This window comes from Lissotriton helveticus, chromosome 2_1 (genome assembly GCF_964261635.1).
Source record: "Lissotriton helveticus chromosome 2_1, aLisHel1.1, whole genome shotgun sequence".
Classification (NCBI taxonomy): Eukaryota; Metazoa; Chordata; class Amphibia; order Caudata; family Salamandridae; genus Lissotriton; species Lissotriton helveticus.
In genome coordinates, this window is record NC_136059.1 from 370,468,903 (window position 1) to 370,482,744 (window position 13,842).

General features: G+C 50.6%; 1 protein-coding gene across 1 annotated transcript in view; it reads left to right on the plus strand.

Moving 5' to 3' along the window:
- The first annotated feature begins 12,458 nt into the window (after positions 1-12,458).
- The window catches only part of OSMR (oncostatin M receptor), a 357,357-nt gene continuing 355,973 nt past the window's right edge, over positions 12,459-13,842 (plus strand). Inside the window, exon 1 of the mRNA XM_078674982.1 lies at positions 12,459-12,962. Coding sequence (XP_078531108.1) covers positions 12,935-12,962 — 28 coding nt within the window. The 5' untranslated portion in view covers positions 12,459-12,934. The remainder of the gene's footprint in view (positions 12,963-13,842) is intronic.

The window sequence follows — 13,842 nt, forward strand, 5'->3', positions numbered from 1 at the left end:
CGGCGGCCTGCTCTAGCGGCCGCCTGTGTTTTTATTCTCTGACGTTTCCCCCGCGCTGGCTTCGTTGTGGGGCTTCTTTGTTACACGCGGCTCGCGTTAGCGGCCGTCTCTGTTTGGGGCGCTATTTTATACGCGGCTCGCGTTAGCGGCCGTTTTGTATTGTTCATGCTTGCTTGCTCACCTGGCTTGGGTTGGCCTGCTCCAGCGGCCGTTCCTGGGCGTTCTCCGGTCCGTTTTTTGCCCTGCTCTAGCGGGCAGGGGCTTTTCTGTGGAGTTTGGTGTCCTGCATGTCTTCAGGGGGCGATTTTTGCGGCTGGCTGGGCTTTTTATGCCGGCCCAGTTTTTTTCTCCTCCCACAGGTGTTCGGGTCCTCGGCTATATCTGGGGTCCTTGTTGGGATGTTTTTTGTCCTTGTTTGTGCCTGTTGGGAGTGTTTTTTGGACTTTTTGGCTTCCGCAATGGATTCGGTTGCTTCTTCTTCTGTGGCCCCTCTGGATGCCCTGCGCCTCATTATTAATGAGGCTGTGGCTGCTGCTTTCCTGGCTAGGGACGCGGCGGGGCCTCCTCCCAAGGTGCCTCGTGTTTCTTTGGTTGCGCAGGCTGATCCTGTGGAAGACTTTGGTCCTGATGAGGATGAGGGTGTCCGTGGTCGTTTTGTTCAGGGTGCTGAGCTCGCTGAACTGTTTGCCCATGTGAGGTCCAACTTGGGTTTTTCTCCTCCTGCGGATGCTGTTGTTGAGGATGACTTTTTTACGCAGTATGTCCAGCCTGATTCGGATTCTGTGCCTTTGCATGCTGCAGTGCGCAATGTGCTGTCTCACGAATGGAAGGAGGTGGACAAGTCTTCTTTTCCTCGTTTCCTGTCCAGACGTTACCCTCTTGAGGGTTTTGCTGATGAGTTCCCTCAGGCAGTGAAAGTGGACAATTTAATGGCTGGCCTTTCCTCTCAGGGTTTGGTTGTTTCTGAGGACGCCCTTCCTGCGGACGCTATGGATAAGCGTGTTGAAGGGGCGGTGAAGCGTTCCTATGCTGCTTCTAATTTCTCTGTCCGGGCGACTGCGTATTCCAACTATATGGTTCAATCGCTCCTTAAGGATTTCCAGTCCCTGTCGGTCTTGCTGCAGGGCGGCGAGGATGCCACTCCTCTTTTGTCTTTGATGGAGCAACAGGTTAGGTTCCTGTCGGATATTTCCTTTGACAATTTGGGGGCGGCGGCGGCTGCTTCTGGTGCTTCCATCGCTGCCCGTCGTCATATTTGGATGTGTTCCTGGAAGGCTGACTCTTCCCAGAAGTCGGTTCTCCTTAAGTTGCCTTTTGAGGGTTCGAAGGTGTTCGGTCCTCAGCTGGAGGGCATGGTCAAGCAGTCGGCGGAGAACCGCAAGCTGGTGGGCCCGGTCCGTCCTCCTTCTCGGGGGCGTGGATTTGGTTATCGTTGCGCTTTTGGGCCTCCTGCTCGTGGCGCTTCTCAGCCCTTTCGTGGCAGGGGTCGTGGCCGGGGGGCCCCTGGAAGTGCCAAGCCCCGGGCCGCTGCCGGTGTTGCCGCCACCGCTTCCTCCTCTTCTCAATGACTGTCTGCGCCCGTTGGTGGTCGCCTCCAGTGCTTCCGCGCCCAATGGTTGTCGGTCCCGGAAGCCTCCGGGTTTTGTTCAGACTCCCTAGCCGCGTCTTCCTCTGCGCAGGGATGCTTTGTTGGCGGGCGTGCGACTCCTGTTGGAGAAGAGGGCTGTTGTGGAGGTTCCTCCTCTGGAGAGGGGCAGGGGTTGCTATTCTATCCTCTTTCTGGTCTCCAAGAAGGACACTTCGGAACTTCGTCCTGTTTTGGATCTGAAGCGGGTCAATCGATTCGTTGTCCATCGTCCGTTCAAGATGGTGACGCTCCAGTCCATCCTGCCTCTGGTCCTGCCGGGGGGTTTCCTGGCGTCCCTGGGTCTCATGGATGCCTATCTGCACGTTCCTGTGCATCCGGAAGACCAGCGTTTTCTTCTGGCCGGCGAGTTGGTGAGATTGGGGCGCTGATGGCTTCCCCGCCCTTCTTGCGCTTTTGCGAGGATAAGGTGATTCTCCGCCCGAGTCAGTTCTTTCTCCCTAAAGTGGTGTCTTCCTTTTACTGTCTGGAGGATATTGTTCTCCCTGTGTTTTTTCCGGCTCCTGCCTCTCCTGAGGAGGTGCTCCTCCATTCTTTGGATGTGCTGAGGGCTCTCCGCATCTACTTGGAGCGTACGGCTGGTTTTCGTAAGGTGGATTCCCTGTTCGTCACCTATGGGCTGTCGGGTATGGGGCTTCGCCCTTCTCTGTCCACCTTGTCTCGTTGGGTCAAGGGCGCTGTGGTTTCTGCTTACGATTCTGCCCACTGTCCCCTGCCTTCTTCTGTTCAGGGTCGGTCGACTCGGAGTGTTTCTTCCTCCTGGGCCATGTTCAAGGGGGCCTCGTTGAGGGACATTTGCAATGCTGCCACATGGGCTTCTCCCCACACTTTTGTTGCCCATTATCGTCTGGAGTTGGCGATGGCAGCCTCTGCTGCTTTTGGGGCTTCTGTCCTGTCTGCTGTACATGATTGGTGATCTGTACTTCTTTTTGTGGATTAAAATGGACCTGTTTCTTGCATTATTCTGGTCTGTTCTTTTCTTACAATCACCGTGTGCTTGGGTATGGGCTCACTTCATCAGGAATGGGACGGGGAGACAGGACGAGGAGGTAATGCCCGGTTACTCACCGGTAATACCCATTATTCCGAGTCCTGGTCTCCCCGTCCCATTCCTGAGCCCTTCCCTCCCTCCCTGGTTTGGGGTGTCTGTGGGTGATTGTATGTGTTTCGTTCTGTTGTCTTTGGTATTTCAGGATGTTTCTTCCGGCACTTCCCCCTTTTGTAGTCACGTGATGGTGACATCATCCTAGGGGGAAGTGCCAACAGCTCAGCTAGGTAGGGGTTCTGTAGAGCAGACTAGCTGCTCACTTCATCAGGAATGGGACGGGGAGACCAGGACTCGGAGTAATGGGTATTACCGGTGAGTAACCGGGCATTTACGATGCTGCTGTCACCAGCATGACAGCAGTGCGATGATTGGTCTGAGCAGCCTGGTTCGGCGCTCAGACAGGGAGTCCCTGGGAGTCTGTGTATGTTCTCCACCCGGCTGTGTAATACAGCCGGCCGGAAAAATGCTAAGATTACATGTCTGTTTGGCCGGCCCAAACTACGGTCAAACCATCATGTACACTTATGTGCACAAACCACTCCTCCCCTCATTTTATTTTTCATTTCTGCACTGCACCTTCAGGCACTCACAGTCATTGGAGACACCACAGCCGAGGAGATTCTGCAGCCGGAACGCTAGGTGGCAATGTGGGATCGCGAGGAGCAGGCGAGCAGGCGGGCTGCCGCTGCCTGGGGACTCCCGTGGATTTTGGGCCACGGACAATCTATGAATCGCGGCCATACCACGATTTTCATCTGGTTTACACCCTGAGGTTAGCGGACTGCTGACTGCTACTTCTGCCTTCGTTACAACATAGGCAACCTGCAGCAAGGAGTGAGCAGGCTGCGTTAAGATCCGTGTGGGGGAGAGCAGGGTCTGGAGCGCAGCCTCTGCTATCAGAGGCTGCAGAGTGTTGTGCCCGGGCACGCCTCGGAAGCGGCCCAACTAGGTTGGGTGCGGCTGTGGCGTCCCAGTGTGCCCTGCTCCTGATCGTCCTCCGGCTTATTTTCTGCCAGGTCCTCGCCCCCAACCCCTCACTCCCGCTCTACGCCATCTGGGAAAAACATCTACTGGTTGCACCACATTCTCACAATCAGAGACTGGGCCACCAACAAAGGCCATCTGACGGGATCAGACGCCCCAGCCAGCACCATCACCAAGCGCCGCCTCCTTCAAAGAGTCACCAATACCACCGGAGTCACCAAACATCTCAAACTCACCAAATCCTGTTAAAAGTGGACCAAAGAGAACTAATAAGAACTAACTACTTGTGACTGGACATTTGTGATTTTCATTTAAACTTTTCAGCTATAGCCAGCATACTTCATGAGTGCCCCCTTGACCGCCTTGTCGCCCGTCTGCCTCACCCCTACCCCTTTTTAGGAGGGCTGTAGCCACAGCTGTGGGTATGTCCACCAACAAGGGTGCTAAGGGGGGCCCTGATTGGCCGAAGGCCCAGCTAAAGGGCCACACCAAGAGTGGGAACACATATGACCTGCACAGCTGGGCAAGGACCAAGGATCCTGTCTTAGCAGTGGGTAGTCTAGAGAGGGCAAACTTGGACGCTGTACACGGGAATGATCAGCCCTCAGAGCGTGTAGACATCTCCATTGACAGATCATCCCCCATACTCATATATGACGATGTAGATGTACCCAAGGGCTCAAAGCTTTCTACAGCTAAAACATCTCCTGGAGCCACAATTGCAAAAGACAAATCCCCCAGGGTCAGTACAACAACAGCTGAAGAGGCAACGGATCCATCCCCCCGTTAATGGGGACAAAGACATCCTCTCTTCGTCTTTCATCTACACTGCTCAGGGGCAGACGAAAAGATCTCTGCCTTGCCACAACTTGGGAGCCTCTCCAGCTTTATTTGATCCACACATAACAAAACAGGCAGGAAATCAGGGGAAGGCTTGGACCCGGGAACAACCAGGGGGACTCTGACCGGCCCCTGTATCCCTCTCTACTGCCATTAACGTGCTAACATGGCAATCAGAGAAATTTGAGCTGCAAATGGACACCCTGCAAATCATGGCAACAAAAATGGTAGAGATGGACAAACAAATAGATAAGCTGGCTGAAATTGGGACAACTTCCTTCTTTCCTCTCCTCCCCCCGATTGCCAATGTCCAGCCTTGAAAGACAAACTGGCTTCGCTCCAGACGGTACTCTCCTTGTTGGTGGAGGAACTAAATATCAGTATTAGTACACGCCTAGTCGCAGCCAGCACGGAGCAGTATACCAGCACCCACACGCCAGTCGCCGGGGATAAAAATCCGGAGTCCATACAATCACATCAGTGACCAACATCGGCTACTCAACCCTCCTCTTCGGGATCTTTAGAGGGCTCAAAGGGGTTGAGCAACACTACAGGGGACACCACTTCCATCAATTTAGGGTCCACTAGTTGGTCGGAAGGTGCCACTAATTGGCTGGAAGTTGCCCAGGTCGCCCCGCCAGTAACACGGAGAGAGAAGAAACGCCTCAAAAAACAAAAGAAGCAAATCAGGAGTCAAGCGCTAAGAAATCGCCAGCGCAATATTATGGCCACTGAACAAATAACTCCAGCAGTCAATCAGCTTCTTTTTCCAATATTCTGCAAGAAGCCTAATGGCAAGCCCTCACCTGCCCTAATTTTACTGAACACGCAAACTATTAACCAGCCCTTAGTAGAGATTGAAGCCGCAGGGGATGGTCCTAAAAAGTCGAGGAGCCATAAGTCGGGGGGCCTGACACAGTAGGGCTTGCGCCAACATTGGACTAGCAAAGACAGCCACCCCCCCCCCAACTTAACCACTTGAATGCTAATGACAAGGGTAACTCGTCATGGAGTTTCCATTGATTTCAATGGAAATTACATGGAAGATCTAAAATAGCCTTAGCATCCAAGTACAACATCAATGATGGGATGTCAGGTGCACAAAGTACCGATCCAGCAGAAAGATGGTTGATCGGGAACTCCGGAACCATTAGGTCCCCTACCAGGACTTCAATTCCTCCTACCAAAACTCTAAATGTCAGCCAGAACTACAATAGGGATGAATGACATTTAACAACCCGCCCTGGGAATGGACAAGGCCAACTAATGGTACATTCCCACCAGCCTAACGGCTGGACGCCAATCCCCCCCACCTGTACCGAGAATTACATCAGTCTTGGCGGCTGTCTAACAACTTGCCTGGGAAATGTACAAGGCCACCCAATGGGACATTTCCATCAACCTAACAGCCTGATTTCAACCTTCTCTACTAGTACCCAGAATAACATCAGGCACAGAGGAATTTTAACAACCTGCCTGGGTAACATTCAAGGACCACCAGTAGTTCAACTCAATCAGCCTAACGTTGCCTCCACCAGAACTGCGTCTCCAAGATCAAAGCAAGGAACGGAATTTGACCCCCCAGGCTCCCTGCAAGCCCCCCAGCCCGGATCCATCTACGCGGGCACAAATTTTCCTACTCAATGACCTCTTTTCAACACTGGGTCAACAGGGCGCCCACCAGGAACCTTGGGAGAGGCCCATTCCTCAACAAGCATTTGCAATGCAATAGGTCTCGCAGTTACACAAGTTTAACCTATTGGCATTGTAAATGACAATGTCTTTTATTTATCTTTTAAAACGAAAATAAAAGGCATTGTTATTTTCAACGTCAATAGCTCAAGACTACTCGGAGCTCTGCAGTGGAAACATTAACTCACCGAGCATTCTCACTGGGTGTGTTATCCCGACGTGGGTTACACACAGAATAATGCAACAGCTGCATTTACCCCTCAGGCATCTTACTGGCATTGGAACTTGTAACCTGTGGGTTAGCTTAAATATCTCTGCTATAGGTGCATGTATCCCCTCCGCTATCTTACTGGAATTGTAATTTGTGACCTACGGGTTAGCTTGAAGACAACTGCAGCACGTGCATTTATCAATTCAGGTATTTTACTGGTATGAAGCTGTAACCTGTGGGTTTGCTTAAGTATCTCTGCTACAGGTGCATTTACCCCGTTCGCTATCTTACTGGTATTTGAACCTGCGGCCTGTATCTTAGCTCATCCAGTGCATCGAGCCCTGTAGCTCTTATTATTTCGAAACAGTAATGTTACTGGGGTGGAATCTGCCATTTGCAGGTTATTTACCGCCATGGCGTATTCACTCACAAATCTTCTTTACTCTAACTGGAACCTGTGGCTACATTTTATTCACATAGCTCCGCAACCGGTGCATTAACCCTACAGCTATCGTCATGCTAGAACACTTGACTTGTAGGCAACGTACGCTGTGCGCACAGAGCAGCATTACTTGAATCAGAACACATGAAACACAAGTTACAAAATAAACAAGTAAAGCAAACGGTCCACTAACCACCTTGGCCACTTTGATGAGATCAGAAAAAATGCGCTGAAATTTGCAGAGATCTCAGCCCGCGGTGCATTATCCCACTGTGTTGTTGTCGCATATATGGAACTCTTGCCACAGAGCTTTGCAGTGGACGCACGTTGCACCAAGGCATCTCTCGAACCCAAGAGCAGACTGCCTCTCGGAGGCGCCAAATGGCCCCAATCTGTGGCCAATGGACCGCTCTGTGCAGCCCCGGGCAACCCTTGCGTCGACACCGACTGAAAAAACATACGCATCATGGCTGTGCCGGGCCGCCGCGCTGCCCGCGACGACCCGGAAGCGGTTGGGAAGCCGGCCAATGCCAGCGCGGCCCCAACCGGAAGTCCCGCCCCATCGCGCCGAGAGCGAGAGAGAGCTGCCCGAGGAGCCACGAAGGCTCCGCATTGAGTCCCGGTCCCGAGATGGGGGACCGGGTGAAGAGCGGCCGGGCGCATGGGTAAGGCGGGGCTCTCATGTGGTGAGAGAGCCCCGCAAAGCGCTACCGCCACCCGGGAGAAGGAGCCGCCGCCGTGCACCGCCAGAACAGGTAAGTTGAGTGAGAGGAGGGGTGAGTGGGGGTGGGGTGTACGCGTGCGTGTGTGTGTGTCTGTTTGAGTGTGTTTGTGCGTGCGTCTGTCTGTCTGTGTGCGCGTGTGTATGTTTAAGGGGGGGTGCGTGTGTATATGCAGTGTGTGGATGCCTTTGTTTGTGCGCATGCGTGAGTGACGACGTGCGCGCTCACGAGGTGCAATCTCCAGCAGGAGACGCTCGTGACAGTTTGCTGTGCTGTCCACATTCCCCGGAATCCCTGCAAAGTGGCGACATAAGTAGTCTCGCTAGACAGCAAAAAGCTTTGCTTTTTGCTTTCGTCTAGGCGAGACCTAAAAACTAGTATGATTCCAAGCTATACCTCAAAGGGCAATCATGATTCGTCTCCCTGCCTTCACACACAGGGAAAGAACAAACTATTGTAGCCTGGCCCAACACAGATATCGCTGACAGAGTCCTCATGGAAAAAGACCTATTTGCCGAATGGGGGATCGAAGTGCAGAGGTGGAAACAGGAAAAGTATCCATATATCCCCCAGGCACCTACAAAGAACCCCCCAACGGTTTGCATATTGAAGGGGATCCGAGGAGGGGAGGGCTCCCTAGTACAAGCTAACTTGAATATTCAGTGCACGGTCGATGGGCCATGGGGGGAGAGACAGGCCATCTCTACATCGAAAACTCCCACCCCCTTTTGCTCCCCACCCTCTCCAAATTCGGCCTATTGGGGGTGGGTCGCAGCCAATTTGGCCAACAAAACTCAGGGCCCCCTAAAGTGAGGGGTCCGGATTGACAAAGGCCTGGCTCATCCCATACAACAGCCTTGCTCTGCCCAGGCCTTTTTCTGCCAACATCCAATCACTAAACATAATGACCTGGAATGTCGCAGGGATGACAAAGGTTCTGCAAAGTACTTCGACGACCACGCTCCTCGCAGAGGCTGATCTATTCTGCGCTCAAGAAACATGGTCAACCATGTCCATTCCAATAGGAGGCTATGCGGAATTATTCAAACCTGCAATCAAAGGCACTATATTTGGGCGTCCTGCGGGGGGTATCTCCATATACATCAGACATGCCTTGAAAGTCCACTTCACTGAGATAAAGAACGACTCTAACATGCTCCTGCCCGGGATCTTGAAAGGTCTTAATACGGGTGAGGGTCCCCTATCCCTTTTCTTAATCAATGTATATTACAACCCCCACGGCCGGCCCCCAAGGACAAGCTTACTCAACTGATTGCACAGATTGAGTCTTTGCTCACACAGTTTTCGTCTATGGAACCTATCATCCTTGGGGACTTCAACATGCATAAAATAGGAGAGGAAGTGCCGGGAAGTCACTCCGTTGGGAGCGCTTGGAAGTTTAATGCCTTTATGCGGGCACGGGCACACAACCTGGCCACCACGCACTCCCTATCTACAAAGGGCAAGCCATGGGTATTTCACGCACCCACTTACAACACCCAGACCACCATAGACTACATTCTACTAGGTGAGAGGCTACAAAAATACATGCTAAACTTCTAGATGCTTCCACGAAGTGAAAGTGATCATGCCGCCTTAACTCTGAACTTAACCATCAGAACAGGCATCCGCCATACTGTCCCCTGCATTGGAGCATCCCAGTGTGAAGAACAGTATAGGCTCCTTACAAGGATTAAATGGGGGGCAAAGACAACCAATGAATTTGCTTTATGGAAAATATCATGGGTCGGATGGCAGACCGGCCCCACTAATTGTGGTCGTATAGGGGAATGGGACAAACTTGCGTATGCACTGGCCACACTGCTGCGGGGGAACATCACATATAGCATCCCACGAAATCCAACATACGTCCTGGGTCGAGTTCCAGCGATAAAGCAATGCGCTAAACACTTAAAGGCCAAACAAAGGGCCTATCAAAAAACCAGGTTAGAGTCTCCCAAAAAGGAACTTAAATTAGCCGCTAAAAATTATTCACAACAGGTTTGGAAGGGCAAACGTGAACTCACTGAGGCAAAATGGCAGAAAATTTGTAATCTATTGGCACCGTGTAAATCCCAATAATTCTGGCGATATCTAAACCAACTATTCCAAGGGACCTCAAACAGAAGGAATCCTCTTAATGCAGCTACATCGACAGCCCACGTAAAAAGACTGTACACCGATGACCCAAACGGCACTCCGCAGAACAGAGCCTTAACATCTGGAGAGAAACATGGAAACACCCTAGCAGAGCCGGCAGTCCCTCCAGCCGCTTCAATTTTCCCAAGTAAAGGGGAGGTCCGTTTAATTCTAAAAAAGATACGACAGAACGGAGCCCCCGGCCCTAGTGGTCTACCAGGTTCCCTCTTCAGGGACGATACAGACTTCTGGTCAGACACCTTGGTGCAATTATATGACGAATGTAGGCTACTGGGGGATGTCACAGACTCCTGGAGGGGTTCACTGTTGCAACCAATATATAAAAAAGGGCCAAACTCTCACCCTGGAAACTACCGAATGATCGCCCTCCTGGACATCGAGGGCAAGGCCTATGCAAGCTTACTTTTGGCGGAATTACAGGACTGGGTTAAGGCGCAAGGACTTCTGCCCTTTTATCAGACCGGGTTTAGACCAGGGGGCTCAACTGTGGATAACATTGTTGCCCTGTCATATCTAGCCCATCAGGCGGTGTCCCATTGGACCCCGCCGCTTTTTGCCTGCTTTATCGACTACTCTGCGGCCTTCGATGGTGTAGACCGATCCATTCTTTGGCAGGAACTGGCTCGCTGGAACATCAGTCCACCCCTATTACAAGCCATTAAATCACTATACTCGCGTACCTGGGTAAGGGTCAAACTCACCAGTCAGTCCGCCACAGGAAAAATGACCACGGCCTGGGGGCTAAAGCAGGGATGTGTCCTGGCCCCGATGCTCTTTAATCTGTATACTGCGGACATGGGCCGGGCACTGCATGGAGCCTCACTAGCCACGCCCAGGATTGGCCTCACAAAGATACAGCTGCTACAGTACGCCGATGATCAGGTTCTTCTTGACCATACTAAAATAGGTCTTCAAAAAGCGCTTACGGCCCTTTCGGTATATAACGCTGAGAACAAGCTGGTCGCTAATTCAACAAAGTCTAAAATAGTAATTTTTGGCCATTACCCGAGGAAAAAGGTGGCAAAGTGGCGGCTGGTCACGCAGTCTCTGGACTGTGTCTAATCTTACAACTACTTGGTGGTTTGGATCAGCGAATCGGGCCGCCCACCGGTGCACCTCCACAAACAGCAGCAGAAGGGGAAAATGGCCACCTATGCCCTTTGCAAATTATACACGACACTGGATAGCCCCACAACTATGGCCATACAAAGAGTCCTGAGGGCCAAACTTTTACCGTCCCTCAATTACGCGCAACAGGCATTCCCAGGGAAATTAGCGCAAGACCTGGAAAAAATACATTGCTCAGCCTACAATAAGATATTCCGCCTACCAGCTTGCACCAGGAACACCTTAATTTGTTTGGAATTTGATCTCAATCAACAAAAACTAGAGGAGCTGGCGACTCTCTCGAAATACTTTTTCTTAACAACGGCGGCCCCCATAAACTCTAAGAAGGCGGTTTTAAAATCTATTTTCCTACAAACCAGCAACCCATGGTCTGCCTGTCTTTCCTTAGCCAAAGATCACCTGCAGCTTGCTACAGAGAATTGGGACCCCAGTTTAACCAACTATGCTATCATCAAGGCAACAATAAAAAAGCAATTGCGGCTACGCTCTCGCACTTTGGACATGGAATCCCTGGCAGCAAGAGGCTTTCATGAGACCCAAAGCCTCCCACACACACAGTCCAGCCATACACTCCACCTTAGGCAGGCCGTGGGGAGGCAAGCCTTACACAGGATCCTAGCTTACACCCTCTTCCTTAAAAAGAACTATATCCAACCACGAACCCAAGGCCGTGTATTAGGGAGTGCCGCTTCTGCAATTACAAACGAGAATCCTTGGCCCACATTCTATGTTGCTGTCCAGCCCCTCAGCCAGCTCGTAGAACTTACCTTAGACCAATCCTCCTTCAACTGGGCACCCGTACAGCAAAAGAGGCAGTCCAACAACTTTATACTTTGAACACTGTAAATCATATGGCGAGCTTTGGGAAATGTATTTACCACACTCGCACACTATTGAAGGGCAACTCTCCACACGCCGAGTTAGGAGCACCCTCCGGAGTTACGTAGAAAGCTGGGCCGGGGTTGTGGAGGCTCGGACAATACTGAACTTTTGACTTGCTTTGCTCATAACAGGTTTTTTTTACAAATTTCTGGCTTATTTTATAAACATAAACAAATGCAGATTTTTAATAAAAAATATTAACTTTTTGATTTATTGTTTTACATTTCTAAAAGTATTATTTTTTCTCCTGTACTTTTAAAAATATGACGTGTTGTGTAATGGTTTTGATTGACCGCACAAAGTCATTCATTCAGTGGGCGGAGGAGGGGGGGGGGCTGCCGCTGCGTTCTGTAAGGACTGTGACGAGGAAGACCTGGACACTGAGTAATAAAGTTTACCGGTAAGTAACCAGGACATTAACATGGAGTTACAATGTAAGGTGCAACAGAGAACGAATTAGCTTAATGGGTTGTCGGCTGGTACAATGTTCAGATCAGAGACTAATGCAATGGAAGCAGTGCTAATTAATACTCCAGGCAGCCATCATTGTTGAGACCAAGCCATAGAGGTGAGAGCGCACGTGCCCATTAGGATTGTAAACAAAAATGTCGTCAGCTAAAAGGTCTTGCCTGTAGGAATGTTCACTTTCACCTTTTGCTTTCCTTTCCCGTGAGGAGAGTTCCACAGACAGGAACTCGCCGTGAATTCCTCAACCGTAACTTGGCTCCTCTGGAGACCTGCGCGCCGGTCGCACCCTTCTCAAGAAGTGGTGCGCGAGTTTGCGCAAGTCCTTCGGTGGGTTTGTTTTGGCTTTAAGCCGACTCAGCTGCGGTGCTGACATATAATTATGCTTAGAATCACAAACTTCTGCTGGGATATGAAAACCTCGCAGTCCGCCCACCCTCCACCCCTGCCTTCTAAATCCCTGGCTGCCAGTAACTCCAGCCCACTGCGCTCTCTGGCTGAATCACGGCGCAGCCTGAACGCGGAGAATGGGGCGACAAGCGTCAGTATTTAAAGCGCCTTCGGGGGGCTTCGCAGGTGTGGCGCGTGCCCTCTGACCTTTTAGTCTCTGGGTCCTGCAAATTCGGGCGAGTTCGAGGACTCCGGCGCTGGTGGTGGAGCCGAGGAAGCCGGTGAACTGCGGCGCCCCCTCCCCTCGGATGTTGGATCACGGTGGATGTTTCAGGAAGAGCTGTCCGAACTAAGTGAGTACATGGCAGGCTGAGTTTCCGGTGATTTTATAAGATACACTGGCAGTGCTAACTAGCCAGACTATATGTTTTCATCTGAGAAGTATAATCTGAAGTGTGTGTTGAGTCATCTGCCAGTCTCACACCCTATACAAGTTTTACTGTAAGTAGGACCGTATTTTCTTCTTGCAGTTTTTAGCTCAAGAGCACTATAGAGTTATACAAAGTCCGTTTTTTTAATGTTTTATTTCAGGCACTAGGATGTTAAGTGATTTGTCTAGAATCACAGGATGTTGATCGGACGCTTGCATGGTTCCCAATCCCTAAATCGCCTGCTGTGTCCTTTAGGCCACATCTCCTCCCTCCTATGTATTTTTCTATTCCTTGAACGTGCCACTATGTTACACTAGACGTATTTTATGTATCTTGCTTCCTGTCATTGCTATGGCTTCTTAGGGTTTCTATACATTGGCTATGAAACTGGGTGTGGACACAGGCTCCAACTATAAAGTATTATTTTTGCATTTTATTCACCCAGTGGGAACGCTCTCTCTAACTGTCCCCTGAAAAAAACGTAATTAAAAGGACTCACAAGGTATCAGAACGTGTGTCTTTTGGTTATTAGATTCGAACTTTATGAGAACATGATATTGAAAGTACTCAACAACATCTGCTCATCTGTAGCCTAGGCAACACTGGCTCATCACTTCTTTCTACTGAGTTACGAGTAAATCTACAGTGGAAGTTCGTTTTTCATATGTATTTTTTTAATTGGGTTAAGTATACCATTGTACTGTGTTACTTACTCCAGTTCATCATCTCTATTCTAGTATTTTTATTAGCGGTTCAGAAGAGAATAAAGATACTCCCAAATTATAAATGTATGCAAGTGTGA